Source organism: Ursus maritimus, unplaced genomic scaffold (genome assembly GCF_017311325.1).
Source record: "Ursus maritimus isolate PB19 unplaced genomic scaffold, ASM1731132v1 scaffold_30, whole genome shotgun sequence".
Lineage (NCBI taxonomy): Eukaryota > Metazoa > Chordata > Mammalia > Carnivora > Ursidae > Ursus > Ursus maritimus.
Genome location: NW_024425564.1, coordinates 10,311,241 through 10,332,719, shown reverse-complemented (window position 1 = coordinate 10,332,719; position 21,479 = coordinate 10,311,241). Strand labels below are relative to the sequence as shown.

General features: G+C 44.1%; 1 protein-coding gene across 3 annotated transcripts in view; it reads left to right on the top strand.

Moving 5' to 3' along the window:
• The window catches only part of CARMIL1 (capping protein regulator and myosin 1 linker 1), a 303,770-nt gene that overhangs the window by 179,938 nt on the left and 102,353 nt on the right, over positions 1–21,479 (top strand). For all 3 annotated transcript variants that reach the window (XM_040644903.1, XM_040644902.1, XM_040644900.1), the window contains exons 17-22: positions 4,590–4,659; positions 13,862–13,943; positions 14,678–14,777; positions 14,880–14,934; positions 19,181–19,353; positions 21,166–21,234. In XM_040644903.1, coding sequence (XP_040500837.1) covers positions 4,590–4,659; positions 13,862–13,943; positions 14,678–14,777; positions 14,880–14,934; positions 19,181–19,353; positions 21,166–21,234 — 549 coding nt within the window. The remainder of the gene's footprint in view (positions 1–4,589; positions 4,660–13,861; positions 13,944–14,677; positions 14,778–14,879; positions 14,935–19,180; positions 19,354–21,165; positions 21,235–21,479) is intronic.

Below are 21,479 nucleotides of genomic sequence, written 5' to 3'. Positions count from 1 at the left end.
CGTTCTTTTTTGACTACGTTGTGCACTGTTGATATTATTGCATCTTCTGTGAAAAAAAAAATCTTCCCTCGGGTTGTGACCTTGGCAGTGGTGACTGATCTTCTGTAAAAGTTGTGCTCCCAGGTACCACTGCCTTTAGGTTCTGTTCAGCCCACTTTAGGTATTTTCGTGTGTGTGTTCTAGTCAATATTTATTCTCTGTGTTTCTCCTAACCATAATAAACTCTATACACAGTGTGGATGCAACAGAATCAGTTTTTAGGCACTTTAGTTCCTGAATTACCTAGGTCATTAGAGGCCTTCTGTTTGGTGTGTTTACTTGGCACTTAACTTAGGGAATGGGTTGATATCCCTAGCAGTGAAGTTAAACTCTTTAACTAAAATAAGGTGTGAGGACAGTTTGTCATCCTTGAAATTTCTGTTCACATTGCCAGAAACAATCAGAAGGGCTATAGGGTCAAATTCTCTTTGAGTCTATAGAACATATTTTCAAGTACTTACGAATGTGTACCCGTCATATACGTTCAAATGTATGCACAGATTTCTCCTTTCCCCAGCTAGCATGTACATCAGCATTAAATTTTTCCCTTGTAATTTGTATGACATGTTAAAATCAGTGTCTGCTATTCATTTTACTAGAAAATTAGTCTTTATCTAATTTGCATCTTGCCTTTTTTCTTTTTGAGAGGCGTGAAATTGTAGCATCTCATGCCACCGTAAGACCAAAACAATGGATGTCTTTAAGGATGGTAGATGTAGTCAAGTGTTAAGAAAAAAATCCGATGGTACATGGCAGGCCTTTTCTTTTTTAAACATTGAGTTAATATATTAGAGGTCTGTAAATGTAACAGCTCCAAATAGTAAGAGACTCACGATGAGGCTATTTGTGTGGATATTAATCAAACTAATGGAATCAGTATTCTAAAGGGGGAGCCATTATGATTTAGTCATATTTACTTCACTCACTCATTCATTCAACTGATATTGATGGAGCATTTACAATGTGCTGGATACGAGGAGGGCACTGGGTAGAAAGCAGATCCAGACTCATCCTTGCTGTCAGCGTACTGATGGGAAATCTGCTTATTCAGAAGTTACTGACAGGTGCACAGTATTCCAGTTCTTTCAGTGTTCTTGATCCTGTGAAATACAGAGTAGCTCTTCATTGATGAGCATTATTGATTTTATAGAATATTCCATGCCACCACAACACTGATTTTACTGTACTCTTTATTATAGAGACTTGCTGATAAAAATTATACCTCAAAGTTATTTTGTAATTATTAAATCCTGTGACCTGTTATTTATGTGAATATTTAGTACTGTCCTGCCAGTAATCTCTTCAGCTCTGTGTATCACTTAATAAAAATCTTAACGCGAGGGAAAGGCTCCATGGCTGAAGATTCTGTAAGCAAAATTCCACACGTACACTTAATGCGATGCTAGAACTTGAAAAGATACAGCAAAACTGAGGTGTTGGGGTTTACCTGTGAGGGGGCGGGAATGGAAGAGAGCTTGCAAAACAGGACCCCGCTTTAGACGCTGCCCGGCTGCCCGTATGTGGGCCGTCCCCTTCAATGTTGACAGCAGTTGTGAGCGGGTGTTGTGATTCCTAGTTTGGAGTTGAAGAAACGGAGGCCCAAGTTCAGGAATTTGCCCAGGGGTTTCCCAGGCAGCAGACTTGAGATGGAGCATAGCATGTAGGGGACGGGGGCTGGGACTTCTGTCCCTGTGTCCATCAGTCCTTTGTATGTAGTCTGCCTCTGGAAGGATGTGGCCTGGATGAGGCACGTTTTTTCAGCCAAGGTTGTGCCCCGGAGAAGGACTGACCGCTGAGGGGGTTCTGGGAGGTGCATCATGGTGCCAACAGCAGCCGCGGGCTCCCGACGTGCCTGCCCCACCACCTTCCCCTGCAGAAGAGGGGCAGGCAGAGACCCTAGCCTATTGAAGGGTTGGGGGTCAGTAGCCTTAAGAGAATATGTGAAAGCAGTGCAACTTCTTTTGAGAGAAACCCTCTAAGTTTGGACGGCACCGTGTTCTGCAGGAGTCTCCCGCAATTTGGGGCTTCTTCAAAAGCAACACAAAGAATATGAGCGCTTACTTCATAGCTGTGGTTTTTCCTTGCAGACCTGTCAATCCACAGTAAAGTATCTCGGGGCTTTTAGTAAAGAGCGCGGTGACATTGTTCCTTGGTGCTTCCTAAAATCTTCAGAACAGTGTGGTCCTCGTGTGCCCCGAGGATGCTCCCTGCTCCGGCATCACTTGGAGCGAGGCCTGAGGTCCTGTTTGCTGCTCATGCTGGCGCTTTTGCTTTCATTCTCCCCCCCCCCCCGCCCGCCCCTACTTCCCTGTGCCCTTCCTTGCTCCCTGTCACATGGCCCCCCTTCTCCACATCTCCTGGGATGAGTATTTTTTTTTTTTAAAGATTTTATTTATTTATTCGACAGAGATAGAGACAGCCAGCGAGAGAGGGAACACAAGCAGGGGGAGTGGGAGAGGAAGAAGCAGGCTCATAGCGGAGGAGCCTGACGTGGGGCTCGATCCCATAACGCCGGTATCACGCCCTGAGCTGAAGGAAGACGCTTAACCGCTGTGCCACCCAGGCGCCCCTGGGATGAGTATTTTTGAGAAACCTATTGCATGAGCTACTCAAAAATCCTAACTAGCATCATACATCCAAAGCGGGCGAAATGAAATACAAATTCTTCTGTTGCCCAGTGTTGCAGTGATGACGGAGGATTGAAGAGGACAGTCGTTGGGCAGCTTTTGCATCACTGGGTGAAGAGTGACAGCGCGTGCTGCTGCAGCAGTTCCCCGGTGCGTGCCAGGCCTCGTCGCCGTGCCCTTTGATTTTGTTGCACAGTTGCTGTGGGTTCTTTGCATTTACCAGTCTCGGGAGCTGTTACGTCTTCATCACCGGTCTTCTGAACCGTCCTTAAATATCTGAAGGCACACCGTTGTTTCCTTGGCCTTAATCTACATGTCAGACGAGCAGGAAGAATTTCCCTTCCACGTTAGCATTGTAAGAAGAGAGTGTTGAAAAACATGGCTAGGTTCTAGAAACTCAGCACATATTAGGACTCGAAGGGGCCTCTTTGGGAATGTGCCGACTGTCCCATTTTGCTGATGAGCACCTGAGACAGGACAGAAAAGTGGCGTGTGATGTCCTGGGAGCCACACCACTGTCAGTACAGAGCCAGGACCTAGGGACTGGCCTTTGGGTTCTCCGTCCCAGGTGCTTTCAGCGGCTCAATACTGCCCCCAAGAAGGAAAGGGGGGGAAAGCACTTACTGGGGAAAGAGAAGCAACTTAATAAGTAATTAAACAGGAGCAGGTGCACAGATGAGATTTGTCCAGGCTTTCTCATCGGCCGGTGTTGAGGATAAGGGACTCGTGAACTGGACTGAAGGAATGAGAAGAAAGGCGCTACCCACCTCCAGCCGTCTTTCCTGGAAGCAGCCCAGCTCGTGGGTTCCACCTACACGGTGGGAGCTCTCTTGCTCAGTGGGTGGATGAGGCCAGAGAGTCACCGGAAGGGGGGATTCCAGAGACTGGCATGAAAGAGGTGCCTTCCCACTTTGCTCTTACCCCGGGGTATTTGTGGGGTATATGGGGTGGAGTATATGGGAACATCAAGAATCAGGTAGTCACCCCCAAGGAGCTGATACCTTGGGTCCACCCCTCAGTACTCCCTCCTGTCTGCTTGTCTTACAGTGGTGCGTGCACGCGCGCTCACGAGTGCACACACACGCACACACACGTGTTGCCCTTGCTTGAGAGCGGAGCCCTCTGGTGCTCACCTGTGTGTTCCTTCCGCGGCCGCATTGAGCTCTTCGATCCCGTCAGTGTGATTGATGGATGTGTGTGCCTATGTGGAATTTTTGCATGAGGCCTGCTGAAGGGTGTTAGATGTTACAGGCCTGACTTGTGCAGGTGGGACCGATTCATTCTCTTAGAGACACGAGCAACATGATCAGTCCAGTCTCCTCGGCATGCACAGCAGAACGTTCCTTTGCACGGTGGTGACGTGGTTTGCTCCGAGACCAGCTAGTTGTAGCCGGACAGACAGGCAGGATCCTGGACTCGGACTCTGGACTTGGGCCTTATCTCCAGTGCTCTTGTCTTCCTACCTCCTGCTGTAGATGCTGGGAAAAGCCCCTCTCTGTAGACGGTAATTTCCGACCTTGGATGCTGCGGGGCCTGACTTCCTCATAACCCGTTCCTTAGGGAAAACCAGTGTTACTTTGCTGTTCTAATAACAATTGCCTAGTAATTTCCTAAACAATATTAGAGGTGTTCTCAAGCAGAGGCTGGTGGGAATTGATCTGTGATGAACACAGGTTAATTTCAGCGTGCAGTTACGTGCACTGTTGGTGCATTTGCGTAGGAATAGCAGTCCCGGCGTTCGGAAGGGGTCTGCCCCGAGTCAAACTGAAGAATGTGACAGCCTCGTTTCCTCACCGCGTCTGGGATTCTAAAACCTGACATGGTGCTTGCTGCTTCACCTTCTCTGGGCTTTATTCCGCCTGCGAACATATCTTGGTGCAGCCTGTGGAGTTTGTGTCTAATGTGTGTGTTTTCTCCCCTCAGAGCGCTGTTGCTGGGCCTGGCTTGCAATCATAACTTGAAGGGGGTTTCTCTCGACCTCAGCAATTGCGAGGTAAGAACACGTTCAGGCTTCGGGATGGAAGAGATTATAATAGCCTCAAAATTGCTTTGCCTCTTTCCCGGAAAAAGTGTGATGCTGTGAATCCAGAGGGTATAAATGAAGCAGAAAAACACACATTTTACAGAAGTTTCTGATGTTCTGTATTTTGCAAGTTTTATCTACAAACAGCCACAGAACGCCATTCAGAAAGCATTCAAGTGTGTTTTAATGACTTGGGTTTTTTTTGTTTTTTTCTCTTCATTCTTAGCGCCAGTTGCTTAAATATTTTATGATGAGGCCTTGAGATACAAAAGCCATAAACTAGCTTTGCCGTTATGAAAAATGTAATATTTTGCATCCCTTGCAGGGGACAGACATGTGTAACCTGACTTGGATTCAGAGAGTGTGCAAGAGAATGGCTGTCTTGTCATCTGTCTTATGTTTGAGTGTCTTGATTTAAAACAGGAAAATTAAGATGCTTCTCAAAATTACAGCAATTCCAGACCCTTCCTGTCAAAGATAATCTGAGGCCAAGAGCCTCTCCGTTTTAGAGGGCTCCTGAACTTTGACAGTCTTGAGACTTTCAGTTTGTGTGGAGACCAGTAAGAAAATCCCCAGGTACAAGCCACCCGGCCCCTTTAGAGCCTGACTTTACCCAGCACGTCATATGTGGTTTCTTCTCATCAGGGCTGGAGGGGATGTCCCTTCATTCCTGCTCCTGGGCCTCTATGCCCACTGTTCTCTCTTCCTGGCACACACTTGCCATGTCCTTCTTCCCCAGGGCTCCCCTCTCCAAGGCTCTAGGTCAAGTCCAGTCTCCTCCGTGCCTGTGTCAGACTCGTGGGGTTCGAGCCGAGTTCGGCCTTTACTAGCTGTGCGGTCCTGCGTGAATTAGGCGAAATCTCGATGTCTGCGTCTGTGAAATGGAGACAGCATTAGCGCTTCTCCTGGCGGCTCGTTATGGGGTTTAGAGGAGCTCTTCTTCACAAAGTGCTTCCTGGGGCATCTGGGATATATAAGGGTTATTTGCTTTTGTTTATCTCTCTGTAGAATTTCTCCCCTGACTGCTTCAGCCCTTGGCGATCTTGTTCTTTTCTGATTGTCCGGTTCTTTATCACAGTGACGGGCATTTGGACAGTGACCTATATGGTGTCTTGTGTAACTGTTCGATTAGTGCCTGTCTCTCCCTGCTAGGCTGTACCTTTCCAGAGGATACTGTTTGTGTCTTATTCGTTTTTCGTTTCCCTTAGCTCCTAACAAAATGCCAGGTACCAAGCCTAACACTAAATATTGAAGATTAATGCATTACCTCCCTGAAAATCCTAGAAACTGACAAGTATGAAGTCATACCATATAAATTGTTAGTGCAGGATTTTTTTTTGTTGTTGTTGTTGTTTTAATTTTGAGCTGGGGTTAACACCAGCTGTGTGCTATTTACTAGTCATTTTGTTTGGAAAAAAAATGAAAAGCCAAAAAGAACAAAAAACAAAACACATAAAACCCCTAAAAATCTGCACTGTCAAATTTTCATGTGTAAATCAGTCTTCTTCTTCTTTTTTTCTTTTTTTAAGATTTATTTACTTATTTTGGAGAGAGCATGAATGGGAGGGGCAGAGAGAGAGGGAGAGAGAATCTCAAGCAGATTCCTCGCTGAGCACAGAGCCCAATGATCATGACCTGAGCCGAAATCAGGAGTTTGACACTTAGCCACCCAGGAGTCCCCAGTATTCTTTTATTTATAAAAACAGACCATATAATAGAAACCAAGTCTGGAAGTATGAATTGATTGCTTACCAATACTTTCTTAAGGGATGTGGTGGTAATCAAAACTTTTGTATGGGGGGAAGAGTAAGAAGAATGGGAATAGGAAGGGTTATTCTATCAAAAAAAGCAAATTGGTATACACTTGACTGCTCTAGCTGACTCTACTGATTGGCCCAAATGTTTACTATCCTGAGTAAATATAGTGATTGCTCTCAGTACAACATCTTCCATTAATTCTGTGATCAAGATGGGAAGGGACCTAAGTGATCATCGTGTTCCCATGCTTACAGATGAAGAGAGTGGGGTCTCACGAACCTGAAATCATCCGGCTCACTAATGGCAGAGTCATGATGAAAGTATGCTTTCCTGATTGTTGTTAATTATACGGGTAATTATTAGAACATCAAGTATGATTAGACATTTTCTTCTCAAAGAAGTTGTCAGGTACCATATGCCCAAAGAACACTGTGTTATATCGCTATGTAGCTTGTTCTTTAAACTGCTTTGTGATCTGACTGGGAATAACTTTCAATGGCAGTTCTATTTGGCGAACTGATAAAATCGACATTTTTGTAGGTCAGAAACGACAGACTGTTGGCAATTTCATATGGTTCCACCAAATGGCTAGTAGACTTTTTTTCCTTTACCATTTTTTTCTTAGTAAGGCAGGAATCCAGATCAAATGATTGTTCTCTGATGGTAGGGTTGGCCATTATGATGACAATAATTACAACTTCATTTTGCCCATTCATTTATGGATTCTATGATACAGTGGTGCTGCTGAGAGATGGGAACCCTTCCGACTACCTTGGTACCATGTTCCACCACCATCTTAATGCTTGAATCACAGTCCCAGTGGCCATGTTTATAAAGTCACCTTATATTGCTGCTCATGGAAATTGGTGAAACACCAAAATTTTTTTAAAGATGTATGTATGTATGTATTTATTTATTAGAGCACAAGCAGAGGGAGTGGCAGGCAGAGAGAGAAACAGACTTCCTGTGGAGCAGGGAGCCGATGTGGGACTGGATCCCAGAACCCTGGGATCCCGACGCGAGCCAAAGGCAGACACTTAACCAATTGAGCCACCTAGGTGCCCCAACACCAAATTATTTTTCTAAATTAAGGTGTCTTGTCACATTTTTCTTCTTACTGGTGGGTGTCCAAATCTAACTAGGTTTCATTTTGCTCTTCTCCACAATAGAGTAAATCTCTCCCGTAAAGGCGTTAGGAATTACGATATTATCCGCATAAAATGCTTGGCTGTTTGAGTATTAACTGCTAACCCTTTTAATTACTTGATACTTCAGAGTTTAGGTAGTGCTGTCAGAAAAGTCTTTGGCTGACTTGCAAGTTTAAAATTATGCATGTGTCTGTTTTTCTTCTGTTCGCTCTCTCTTTAGCTATAGTAGACACAATCCCATTTACTGCAAGCATGCCAGTCACAGTCATGCAAGAATTCAGCACTTCACGTTCCCTTATGGTCAGATAAATCTCCCCACCTGTGGTGGTAGGGAGTGAAACTTTTCACTGACACCATGTCATCTTGGAAGTCATTTCCACAGGGATGACTGACTCGAGGTGAGGGGCTGACTGAAAAGAGTCACCTGTCCGAAGTATAGTACTGGACAGTGTCTGATATGGGCACTGAACAAGTTCATTGCCCCCTAATGATGCCTCTAATACAACAGTTTACCCCATGCATGGAAGCAAAGAACAAATGGGAAAAACGATCAAGTCTTTGTATATTTATAAGTAAATTTGTTCCTTTTATTATAAAATAGCTACTTGCCACTGGTTAATTTTAAAATCAGGTTTGTATGGGTGTTACAGAAAATACGTGGCCGTCATCTAAGATGGTGGTTGAGTTTATTGGGAGGAGAGAGGAAAGTAACTTTCAAGTTGGAATGGTTTACAGAGATGGAAAGGGGATATGGTCAATGATACTGTAATAACATTGGACGGTATCATATGGTGACCACACTTATCATTGTGAACATTTAATGTAGAGAATGGTTGAGTCACTATATTATACACCTGAAATGAATATAACACTGTGTGTCAACTACTTGAGTAGTTTTTTTTTTTTAAGGGTACATAGGAAGCTTTGAATAGCTTTGTTTAAGCAAATGATTTTTGATTTTAGCATTGCCGCTTCCTTCACTGTTCACGCTCACCTTTCCCGGTGAGTTGTTCCTGTGGTTCGCAGACTATTTCTGTATTTCCCTGAAAGAGGCATTTCACGTCCATCAGTTTGAATGCGAACAGTGATTTATACTTACTGCTATTAAAAATAAAAGTACCATGCCAGTGTTTACAAGTTATGGTGTTGCTTTCCTCCAATACAAACATCATTGTTGTTTGGAAACCTAAATCCAAGATTTGAGGCTGCAGTCTTTTGATCTTTGAGGGCTAAGTTAAAAGTATTGAAATTAAGCTTTCATTTACAGATAACATCTCTACTTAGAGGGAAAAAAAAAATCTGAGTTCCTTAAGGTGTCCCCCGTGAGTTATGTTACCAGTTCATTTTCTTTCCCTTGGTCTTTTCAGTACCAACAAGGAGTCAACTCTCTAGGAAAAGGATTACAAGTAGTCACGGGAGACAAAGGGGGTCATCGCAAAGGGTGGGTGCTTTGGAATCAGAAAGGCGCCCTTCGAAACCTGGCTCAGCCACTCGGCATGCCTTCCTTCAGCCTTTCGTCCCCACCTGTGGAATGGAGACTGTTTGCAGGACGGTATTTGCCACCGTGCCGAGCCTGGCACATGTGAGCCATAATTTGGGGAGGAGGAGGATTACTACGGTGAAGCCTTATTTTGAATGTCAGCATTCACAGCATGGGTCAGTATGGCCTTTCTGAAAATTTTTATTTAGAAGCCATATAAATATTCTGCCTTTTCTGAAGCATTTTTGGGAATCCTTCAAAGTTATTTTAAATCTTTCAAGAAGAATTAGTCTCATTACTTAGAGTCCTCCCTGATTTCGGACACAAAACCGTATCACCCTCTATAGCCTGGCTTGTCTCCGAATGGCCTGTGGCTGATCCTATTTCATTCTCAAAGGGGAAGGATCCGGCATCCGTGCGGATGTTCAAAGAAATGTGTTCTATCGCCCCCAATGTTAGTTCGAAAGGAAACGTCTCAAAGCTGTTTTACGTGGTAGTAGTGAAATTGGCATTCGTACGTATTCTCCCCACATACCCGTCCACCTGAAGGGAGGCAGTGGGCTGTCATTCTGGCCTGTGTTGAGAAGTCTTTTCCACGGTCCTACTTCAGGAGCGTAGTAAGTGCTGCCACTTCTGGCTTACTCTCCTTCCCAGTGAGAGAGAAAATTCTCCAAGGCTTCAGAGGAGACACAAAGGCTAATTACAGCTGAGATTGAGGTGTAGATCTGGGTGTAGACTTAGCTCTTTGAAGGAGAAACTTCCCTGCACGTCGTTCCACAGTTCGTGGCAATGAGGCTTTGACGAAGCGTAGGAAGAAGAGCCCCCGATCCTGCAATCTGTCATGAGTAGGGAAGCGAATAGGAACTTTTGAGGCAGTTCCTTTCACCCGGCTTTGAGGCGCGAAGGCAGATGTGCTGTGTGTGTGGGGGTGTCTAACTGTACCCCCGCCCCCACAGATCAGTTTCCTATTGGGCCCACGTGGGATGCAGAGTGGAAACTGCTGTCACAGCAGGAAGCATATTGGAAGCAATATAAAACACACAACTGTTTGCACCTAGGAAATGACTGTTTATATCTATCTTCTTTTTTTTTTTTTTTTTAAAGATTTTATTTATTTATTCGACAGAGATAGAGACAGCCAGCGAGAGAGGGAACACAAGCAGGGGGAGTGGGAGAGGAAGAAGCAGGCTCATAGCAGAGGAGCCTGATGTGGGGCTCGATCCCATGATGCCGGGATCACGCCCTGAGCCGAAGGCAGACGCCCAACCGCTGTGCCACCCAGGCGCCCCCATATCTATCTTCTTAGGTTCTGAATTGCCTTTTGGCATCAGACCCTGTTGGCAGGAGGACAGTTTGAACCCGATCTTGTCAAACCATTTTTTTGTCCTTTGGAGAAACCTGCGCTATTCACAGTTCTATGCGAGAAAATTTCCCAGGATTAAAAAAAAATATTTTTTAATTGAAATGGGGACCCCTGTAGAAGAACAAAGACAATTGGGGGGGTTATTTTATTTTATTTATTTATTTTTTAAAGATTTTATTTATTTATTCGACAGAGATAGAGATAGCCAGCGAGAGAGGGAACACAAGCAGGGGGAGTGGGAGAGGAAGAAGCAGGCTCATAGCGGAGGAGCCTGATGTGGGGCTCGATCCCACAACGCCGGGATCACGCTCTGAGCCGAAGGCAGACGCTTAACCGCTGTGCCACCCAGGCACCCCGGGGGGGGGTTATTTTATATTTAAACCTGTAATATTTGCCATATCTTTTTAAGTGGCAAGTGATCTTGAAGAAGGAAAATGAATTATTTTTAAAAAATACTTTATTTTAGAGAGAGGGAGAGAGCGCGCGCGGGGTGAGAGGGAGAGAAGCAGACTCCCTCCTGAGTGGGGAGCCCGACACAGGGCTCGATCCCTGGACCCTGAGATCATGACCTGAGCCGAGAGCAGAGTCGTACGCTCCACCCACTGAGCCACCCAGGTGCCCCACAGGAAAATGAATGATTGCAAGTTCTGTCTAGATTTTAGTTTTCCTTGCTTCTCCTGTCCCCGTTACGGCTGTTCGAGAGTTAGAGAGTTAGATGCAGCTGTTTACTTAGAGCTGTGACTGACATCTGACATGTTCCGCCCTTTTTGAGGGAGAGGACATTTGTGGAAAGAAACGTGAGTGTATTTTGAAGGTTCCAAAAGTGTTCAGTGATTCAGTCACGTTGGCTCCTCTTTGATCTTGCTTTCTTTTAAATAATGCTAGCGTGTGGGATCCAAATTAGGGTGATTTAAAAACCAGTTTTCCACGCACACAGGCAGACACGGCCTCTAATTATGCAAATTCCTTGAAAAGGGTTTCCATTTACAGTAATGGAAAAGCTTTCACTGCTTGGGGAAACCTTTAGCTTTGGGAGAGTTTTAGGCATCTAATAACCTGTGAATTCAGTCGGATGTTCTTGGTAACTGAGGATCAGTTATTTCCTTAAATTTTCGATGTTGGTTTTGAGGGTGGATTTTAGTTGAAAGTGGTTTTCTGGCTCTTGCTTTTTTACATGGTATATTGATAAAGGCTTCAGCGTCTCTGTTCTGTTTACTGCTGATAACGTGTTTTTATTTTTTCCTCCTTGGGCTTTCCTTAGCTTGGCCACTGTGTAAGTACTTTATAAATCAATAAATTGGGGTCTGTGGATATAGTTCATTGTTCTTTAACTATTGGAAAGTGTTAGTTTTATGGGTATATGCTACAAATATCAGTTAAGAGTATTTGTAAAATAAACAGCATCGGGCACTTAAATGTCACCTGTATTTTCCATCTCTGTATATGGATTATTTCTACTGTACTTGATAATAATAACAAGTAGAGATTTTCTTGTAGAAATTTTACTTCTCGACAGAGACCTCACTAACAGCAAATAATCAAATTGTGGAGACTTAAGCACTTATGTTTATCTTCTCAAAAGCACCATTTTTTCATGCTCTGAATATCAAATGATGTTTCTTTGAAGTGTTTGCCTGAAATATTTTTTGCTTTAACTTTGACGTAGTCTGAATATACATTTACTTCTTCGAGTATTAATCAGCTGTGATCTGAAGCCGTGCTTCTCAAAACTATTTGTGGTGAAGAGCCTGGTTGTTATTATTGTTTTTTTTTAAATTTCCATTTTATCATAAACCAATGCTTTTGCAAAAATATAATAAATATGTAAAAAAGAAAGATTTAAAAAAACGTAAAAATATAAGCCCTCAGTTTTTGTTAATAGATGCAACAGACCTAAAATCATTATTACTAAGGTTTCTAAGATATTTATAGTCAATTTCTGTACTTATTTTACCTAAGACTTGCCCGTGGACCACACTTTGAGCAGCAGGCTGCTGGGGCGAGCTAGAGATGATGTGACAAAGCTGGGCTCGGGGCAGGTGGGTAAGCTCGAGAGCACCCGGGAGTACAGCCACGTGTAGTAAGATCACCTGCTGACTCTTGGCAGTTGCTCCACACTCTGGGTTATAAGCCCCTCAGCTGTGGAGTTAGTTGGTCTTGGTTTCCCTGGAGTATGTTGTAGACCAGCCTCCTGGGCAGGTCTGTCTCCGCGTCGCTCCCCTTCACAGTTCACGGCAGGCCCCCAGAGTAATCTGCTGTCGCCGTAGAAAGTAGGGAAGGCTGAATTTAAACACCTCCACCGAATACTCCTGTGTAAAGAGCAGTCCCAAAGATCTGTGCAAAGACTCTGCTTGACACCCAAGCAGGCAGGGAAATTGGCAGGTTTTGGTTCTGGGTACCATAAAAATATTGCATCTAAAATAGTGAAATAAGGATTCTTCAAAGTCTTACATCAAAACTTGCACCAGTAGGAAGTAGCATGTTGCGTTTTACACTTGGTAGAGAGGTTTAGATGAATTTCAGTTTGCTTACATCAGTAGAGAAACCACCATGTTCGCTTGATACATAATAGGTTCCCAATAAATGATAGCTTCTTTACCCGATCAAATAGTAAGTTTGCCAAGCAAAGGGGCCACAGCTCGGGAAATTTGCATCCTTTACAATCCTTTACATATAGTAGGAACTCAAACAGTTGCTGAGTGGAAAACAAAAAGCTATTCTGACCTCTGTAGATATGCTTTTGGTTTCATGGGAAAAGATGCAAAGTATTGAGTTTTGCAGGTTGCCTGTCTCTTTAAAATAAATTAGGTCATGAAATGAGAATTAGTTTTGCTATAAGCCAACCATCATAATATTTTAAATTGATCTAACATCTTTTTTTTCTGTGGCCCAGTGAGTTTGTACAAATCATTTCGTCATCACCTTTCGCTGTTTACTCTGTAATCGTGAGACCGCCCACCCTTTCGGTGGGACGACAAGCTGGGTCCTCCCTGAAGTGGTTGACAGTCAACAAGACTCCATCTTCCTTGTCTCCTTTGGTGGTTTTGCTGCTACTCAGTGGAGTTCTACCTGAAATCTGGAATAATCAAACAAAATCCGTGCAGTTTCTCGTGTATAAAAGGGATCTGTTAGGGGTCCAAAGGTCAGAAAGGAAGCCAGTGCACGAGGGCTGACAGAGGCTGCGTGGCCCATGCTGACAGAGTATGGGCTCCACCTTTCTAGCGATTTCCAGATTTCTGTGGTACGGGAAACAGTAGCAGTGACGAGTGACCGGCTCTTTGCCGTTGATGGTAGCTACGGAGTTGATAAACTTTCAGTTGTTCTTCGGCACCAAGTGGGAGACTGTCTCTCCTGCGTTTAGTTGGTTCGCTTCCCCCTCCTGCCGCGACTGCTTTAGCTTGTGCGTGGTCTGTGTTTCTCCAGCTGAGATCAGGAGGTGCGCAGGTGCTAGAAGGCTGCATCGCCGAAGTCCACAACGTCACCAGCTTGGACATCTCGGATAACGGTGAGTCCGGAATCGGAAAAAAACCAGGAATATTATTTGAAGGAGGTTAGTAAGGGGAAGATAGAAAGCCCACCCTAGACCACACTTTAACGAACGTGTTATCTCACATCTTGACTAATAGGGCTGTTAAATTTAACAGAGTTTATTTATGGAAGAAATCAATGCCAAAGTCTTACTAAGTTGATACCATGGCCAAAAATGCAAGAGAACAAGTCAATTAAAAAAAAAAATTGTCAATAGAATATTGATAACGATCTTGATCTGACCTTTTGCATTCTTGGTGATGATATAATAAAATCCTTGTTTATTTACTCAGAAACTTGTTTCATTAGCTTCATTCCTGCCAGTTACAGTAGCGTGTGAGTAGGAGCCTGTTGAGTTCGCATAGGCAACTGCAGTTACTACCAGCAAACGGGATTTGGGAATCTTCTCTTACACAATCATGGGCGGAGAGGAGACTCATCCTTTCCCGTTCCTTGCTGACTTGACTTAGCCACTGATTGTATAAGAGGTTTAGGTAAGTCTTAGCAGAGAATGAGTTTATCCCTGTGAAATAATAGGACATGAAAAGAGAGCAAAAAATTTCCTTTGAAAATGAACGATTAGAATCCCAGGGCCCTCAGGAGGTAGAGAAAGTCATCCAAGTTCATGTCACCTTTGCTTGGTTGTGTTCCGGCTGAAAATTTACTTATACTCGTGTGTTTTGATTCTCTGCTTCCTCTGATTCTTTCCAGGTTTAGAATCTGACCTATCCACCTTAATAGTGTGGCTCAGTAAAAACAGATCAATACAACACCTGGCATTAGGCAAAAATTTTAATAATATGAAATCCAAGTAAGAGTTTTGAATTTTTTTTATATGACAATGATGAAAATAAAAAACCTTGTGAAAGCTTTTGATTTGATTCCACTGTCTGCATCTTTAAAATCTCTTTAGAAATCTGACACCTGTGTTGGACAACTTAGTACAGATGATTCAAGATGAAGAATCGGTGAGTATTATTTCTACCGAGTTAATGTTGCTGCGTTTTCAGATAATTTGATCTACATACACCATTTCCGTTGGTTTTTTTAATGGAATAAATATTTATGCTTTAGTACCATTAGAGAATGAATTTAAAATTGCTTACTCTTCATTTCAACTCATTAGTAATTAAAGGAAGATTGTAACTAAAAGATTAAAAGAAGTATAAATTGACTCGTAAGCCCATCTTTTAATAATAAGACTTACTACTTCCTAACTTCACCTGATGCGCTAATCTGCAATGATGAATTTCTTTCAATCTAGTTGACTTTCTGACCTTGTATCATGCTGGGAAACAGCAGATTGCTAATTTGTCTTTTGTCTAGTGATTACGCAGAATTGAACCGGTCGCCCGTCGCAAATTGCTTCTAGGGCTCTAGTGTCCTTCTTCTAGGTGTTTTCCCTGTAGTTGCTCCTGGCCAAGACTTGGTTCTGTAAAGAAATTTAATTTTAAATAGTATCCTATTTTGCTGCTCTTTAAAATGCATTAGAAAAAAAAAAAGACATATTTTTAATATTTATTTATTTAAGAGAGAGAGTGCAAGCATGAGCAGGAGGGGCAGAGGGAGAGGGAGAGAATTTCAAGCAGACTCTGCTCACAGCGAGAAGCTGGATTCGGGGCTGGATCTCATGACCCTGAGATCATGAGCTGAGCCAAAACCAAGAGTCAGATGCTTAACTGACTGTACCACCCCAGTGCCCCAAGAAAATGATATTTTATGGACAAGGCAAGAGCACTCTACTATTAATTCCTTTAACTTAAACCCGGTATATCTTATATTTTGTACCTTGTATTTTACAGATGCTCTTTAAGAGCTTGTCTACTTCTTGTTTTAGTCCTATTTGGCCACCAGCCAACTTTTATGGTTCCTAACACCCAAATCAATGTGTATTCCTATGACAAAGACTCACATTATTAAGGTTTTGTGATAGCTACTTTGTAGGTCGTAAGAGTGATTTCCTTTATGAATTGTGAGATATGACACATTTTTTAAAAGTGTCATTTTTCCTTTTGAATTCATACAAGGTAGTAGCAAATTCTATTAGGACCGTAAGCTAACTTTTCTGAGCAAGCTATGGGGCCAGGAGAGGTGGAGACTGGAACTTTCCCTTGCCTGTCCTTGCCCACACCCCTCCGTGTGGTCTAACCTGGAGGGCCGGAGAGAATTCGGTTGTCCTGCCTCCTCATTGTGTGGATATAATTTCCAACCTGTGGGCTAGAAATGAAACTCATTATTTAATGAATATGGGCACTTCTCTTTGTCGTCATTTGGTAACACACTCCTTGTTTTGTTACTTTTATATGGGTTATTAAAATTAGGGGCATAAATCAGAATTGATGCAGTTTTGCATATGTAATTCGACTTTATACCACCTGCATTGAGTTTCTGATTTCCCAGTCTTGGCCCAGTTTTAGAAGATTGAGGAAGCTCATATTGCAGAATCACGTTTGATATTCATCCCCAAATACTTGTTTCTTAGTGCATATTTTAGGAAGATTTACATTTTATGAAAAATAGATTTTAAAATTGCATGTTTTGCTTATTACCTGAGGCTCTTCTGTTTCTGTAATTCCAAAAGTCCCTCACTTAAAACAATCTTGATATTTAAAACACACCTCAAAACGTATTTGCAGGTGGGAATGTTTGGTATGTAAATGTGAACTCTGTCAAGTTTCGAGTTTGAGAAGTGTGCCGCTAATAATACACGGTGGAAAGAAAGCTCTTTATGTTCATGTCATTGAAAAGTAGGTGGCTTTTTCAAACAGCAATTACCTTCTATTTTTTTCCTACTTCTGAATTAGTAATGTGCAAAACAATTCAGAATGATTAGGAGTGGAGTCTTGCGACTCCAAAAATTCCACCAATAACTGACACAATTGGGCTCTCATTTTAGTTGTTAAAGGTTTTTACGTAGATAAAATCATTTCTTGCTTTGTACGTCCTGACCTTGTGTTTACAGAGCCTGTTCTTTGACGGCCCGTGGAACAATATGTTCACCTCGTGTGGCACATTATATTTGGTTGGAAAACCTACATGCCTGGGGTGCCAGTGTCCCTTTCAAGTATAGACCATACTTGTCAGGCTGCTGTGCCCGGAGCCCTGGGACAGTGACGCAGAGGGCCCAGGATGACCCGATGAAGTATTACGCACAAACCCGGGTTGTAACCAGCGAAAGTGAACGTGTTTCTCCTGGGAGTGCCTGTAGCCAGGAGACAGAGTCTCAGGTTAAGCGTGTTCAGCTACGAAAAGAAATAGTAAGATTTCAAATAGTAATATTACATGGAAGTGCAGTAAGTCAGGCAGGGGTGACCTTATAAATATGCATGCAGCTCAGGCTGTTCCGTTCGCATTAATGACTCTGCCTATTATTCTTAAGTGTTAACTGGGGTGTAGTCGAGTTTGAATATTGCACTGGAATCGGTGCCTGCTAGCTTGGCGACTTGGCAGCTTTCCAGAATGAGGAAGAAGCCGTATAGATCATTTTTGTAGTAGTTGAATAGAGATTATTGAAACGATGAGAGATGTGATTAGAGCTTTTTATTAAAGGAACATTGCATTTGTTTTCATTTACAACATTAAGGTTCCTGAGGCTGAAGCATTTTAGTTAATTTTTTTTCCCCTTTCCTTGAGCGTGGGATGTTAGCATGAACGCAGCCTCACAAAAGCTGCCTGTGTCTAAAGATACGCAGACTTTCTGGTTTCCAGGGCCTTAGCACCTGCCATGCCACTCCATTTTAGAAATTTGATTCAACTTCATACATTACCTTTTGATTTTTACCATAGCTGTATTAAGCTTGAAAACATGGCCAGATTTGGACAGTAAGGACAGTAAGGCGGTCGCTTGGTAAAACTAGTCAAGCACGCAATGCGGCTTTGCGGATAACTGAATCTGGAAGCCATCAGTGCCCCCTCCCGCCTCCTGCAGCCTTTTAGTAGACGCACCTTGAACAAGTCAGCGTCCGGTGGTTGAGTGGGTACACACAGACGCCAGGCGGTGTGTGCGGGGCCTCCAGACCTCCGGCACATCTCAGGAGCCCCGATCCCATGAGCCGTGGTGGAGCACAGATGGCCCTAGCCGCTGTTTCCAGTGTCCCCCTCCCTGTAATGTCAGCCTGCTTATGGAGTAAGCATCTACAACTCTGTAGTTTGGCTGGGCCACTCGAGACCACCTGAAGCCACCCGGGAGACATCCAGATCCCCCCAGGGAAGACCGAGCGCTGATGGTCGGGGCCACATTGGTTCAGGTTCTAGAATTCTCCCCGCTTCATTAATAACATTCTAGCTGACTCAGGGATTGCAAATTCAGATACCTATGGGGCCGGGCAGGAGGCATAAACAAGTAAAGGGAACTGGGGTAGGGAGGGGTCCTCTTCTTTTTTCGGGGCCAGACAGAACTTGCCTCTGGGCCACGTGGTCTTCAGTCCCCAGCTTAAATGGACATAGAGACAGCTGGTTTGGATTCGCCATCCAGCTTATGACAATAAAAAAGTCACAGACGTTTGTCTTTTTCTGTTTTAAAAAAAAATTATGTCTTCTGATTGGTACTTTTAAGATAAAGCGGATGGTGATCGTCCAAAGGATCAAGGATAAGCTACAGGGGGCCCAGAGGGCAAATCCGTTCCATTCAGCGACGTTCTGTGTGACCTCGGTTGAGTCACTTAGCCTTTCTGTGTTTTATTTGGGAGATGGGGATAATAATACTGAGTGTATAACACATAAGTTTTGGGGGATTCTATGAATAAAAACATGTAAAAAGCTGGAACGGTGGTTAAGGATAGTACGTGTTCAGTAAATGTCAGCTATTACTAATCTTGGCTGGCTTTTATTTTGCATTTGTCCTCAGCTAGTGTCTTAAGATGTCATTTCACCTTGCGTAAAAATAGAATGGGTGTAAAGGGGTACGTAGCCATACAGAAGCTCGGAAATTTCTGTGTGCTCTTCTTATGTATTTCTTCCTGTCCTCCACTTCATAAGAGCTGGCAGGGCCACTCCAGGTGTCCTTCCACGCTTCCCTTAGGAGAGAGGTGGCCAGTGTTCAGCACTGAAACACAAGCTTTCCGTGTCTATCCAGAGCCAGAGTTTCAAAATGAGACACTCTGGGGGTGTGCAGTGGGCACCCCCCCGGTGATTGTCCATGAAGTGGGTCACGGAGAGCAGGGGCTGCTTCCGTCAGACTGTGTCACTGCTAGCTGCCTCTTGTTCCCTCCTCAGCCCCTGCAGTCCTTGTCCCTGGCTGACTCAAAACTCAAGACCGAGGTCACCATCATCATCAACGCTCTGGGAAGCAACACCTCCCTGACCAAGGTGGACATCAGTGGGAATGGAATGGGGGACATGGGAGCGAAGATGCTGGCCAAAGCATTGCAGATCAACACGAAGCTCAGGTACGCGGGTCGGGCGCTCGGCCCGGAGACGATGGTGCTCCCCTTAGGGAGGGCCCTAGAAAGTTCCGGAAGAGATTCCGGCCAGAGATGACGGTGCTCCCCTTAGGGAGGGCCCTAGAAAGTTCCGGAAGAGATTCCGGCCAGAGATGACGGTGCTCCCCTTAGGGAGGGCCCTAGAAAGTTCCGGAAGAGATTCCGGCCGGAGACGACGGTGCTCCCCTTAGGGAGGGCCCTAGAAAGTTCTGGAAGACATTCCAGCCGGAGATGACGGTGCTCCCCTTAGGGAGGGCCCTAGAAAGTTCTGGAAGAGATTCCGGCTGGAGACGACGGTGCTCCCCTTGAGGAGGACCCTAGAAAGTTCTGGAAGAGATTCTGGCCCCCCAGCCCTGGAGAGCCGGCTGTGCCCAGTGGGGCCTGAGTTTCCCATGAGGCCAGCTGGGAAGAAGAGGCGACCGTTTCAAGTCTTTGGTCGAAGTACTGGGGATGGCAGGGACGGGGGGGATTCTACAGGTACACATTGTGATTCCCGTGAGCTGTTGTCTTAATGATTTCCACTGGGACATAAAACCCAACTGAGAACTGTGCAGTGACCTGTTTCACAGTGTTGGCAGCTGTGAGGGAAGGGCAGTGAGCAGAGCTGGGAAGACTGAAGGTCCTGCAGGCAGGCCTTCCCTGTCCTTGGCTATGAGCCCATCTTACATCCCTTCCCCCACTGCTGCCGGTATGAAGACTTAAAACCCAAGGGATGCAGGAGGTTCCCCGGTTAAAGGCAAGTTCATGCGGGGTGCTAACTATTCTGTGTAGCAGTTTTCAACCACTTGTAGCATTTCCCAAGTGTGGCTTCTCTTAAGGACTGGCTATGTGGTAAGCACTTTTATTAAGGACCACATAACCATCCGTCCTTCAGAGAGATCCAGTTGCTCCAGAGTCCAGCAGTCTGGTAAAACGAATATTGAATTCACATTGCTCTTCAAGGGGCTCTTTCTTGATGTTTCTGGATGCTTCCCTTGCCCTCCTGAACTTTCTGTCCACACTGAAGCCAAAAACTGCAGCAGTTTCTCTGAAGGTCAGAGTGTATGTAAAGAAAGTCCTTGAGATCAGGAAGGGAAAGCAGTTAGAGGTGTGATTCTTGGATCAGACAAATAAAAGCTGCTGCAAGTGTCAGGTGAATTGACAGACACCAAAATACCTCTGAAGTGTTAGCACTCTGAAAGGGAAATAGTACTTTTCTTCCAAAATAGATTATGTCTTTAAAAAGTAAACAGCGTCCTACTTATAGAAACCAAGGCTTTACCAGCAGAGTGAGAACTTTTTGGGATGGCTGATCATACCATGTCAGGGCAATGATGAAAACAAGACAATATGACAGGATTCCTTCTAGTTATCTAGAATGGAAAAAGTCTCAGGACTTGCAGTTCTTTGTGTTGGACAAGCATCTTTTATAAACAGCTCTAGCTTCAGACGTGAGTACTAGAAGAGTGTTTGGAGAATATGTTGAGAGAATATCAGAGAAATCAGGGTTTAGAGTTTTCTGGCTACAAAGCATCGGGTAACGTCATGGCATAGTTAATGAGCGTGCTGTTGCTTTTAAGCATGGTTTTCTCATACTAGGTGAGCAGTAAATGGGTTAAAAATGTAATGTGGGAGAAAATGCTCATCCTTGCTGTGTTTAAAACTAAGTGGATGTTAGTCCTTGCCTAGCATGCTAAAATACTTACATGACGTTGTCTATAAGACATTTGGCTTTAGTAGGAGAATCGTTTCCTCCATCCCTAAATGTCTGATCATTTATGTGACTTGGTCTTCCAACAGGACCGTCATATGGGACAAGAACAACATTACTGCACAAGGCTTTCAAGATATAGCTGTGGCAATGGAAAAGTAAGTTTTAATCAGGACTTCTTTCTAGAAAATACAAAGGAACCAATGGTGTCTGTGTTACCTGTGGTGTGATGGAGGTAGCAATGGGTTTGGATTCAGAAGATTTGGGTCTGAGTTAGCCAATGCTACCCAGCCATGGGACGTGGGGAAACTATGGACGTTGTTCTGGTGTGAGTTTCTTTGTCTGTCCACGAGGGTGGAAATGCACCATCCTCGTGAGGATTAAATGAGGTCACGGTGGAGGG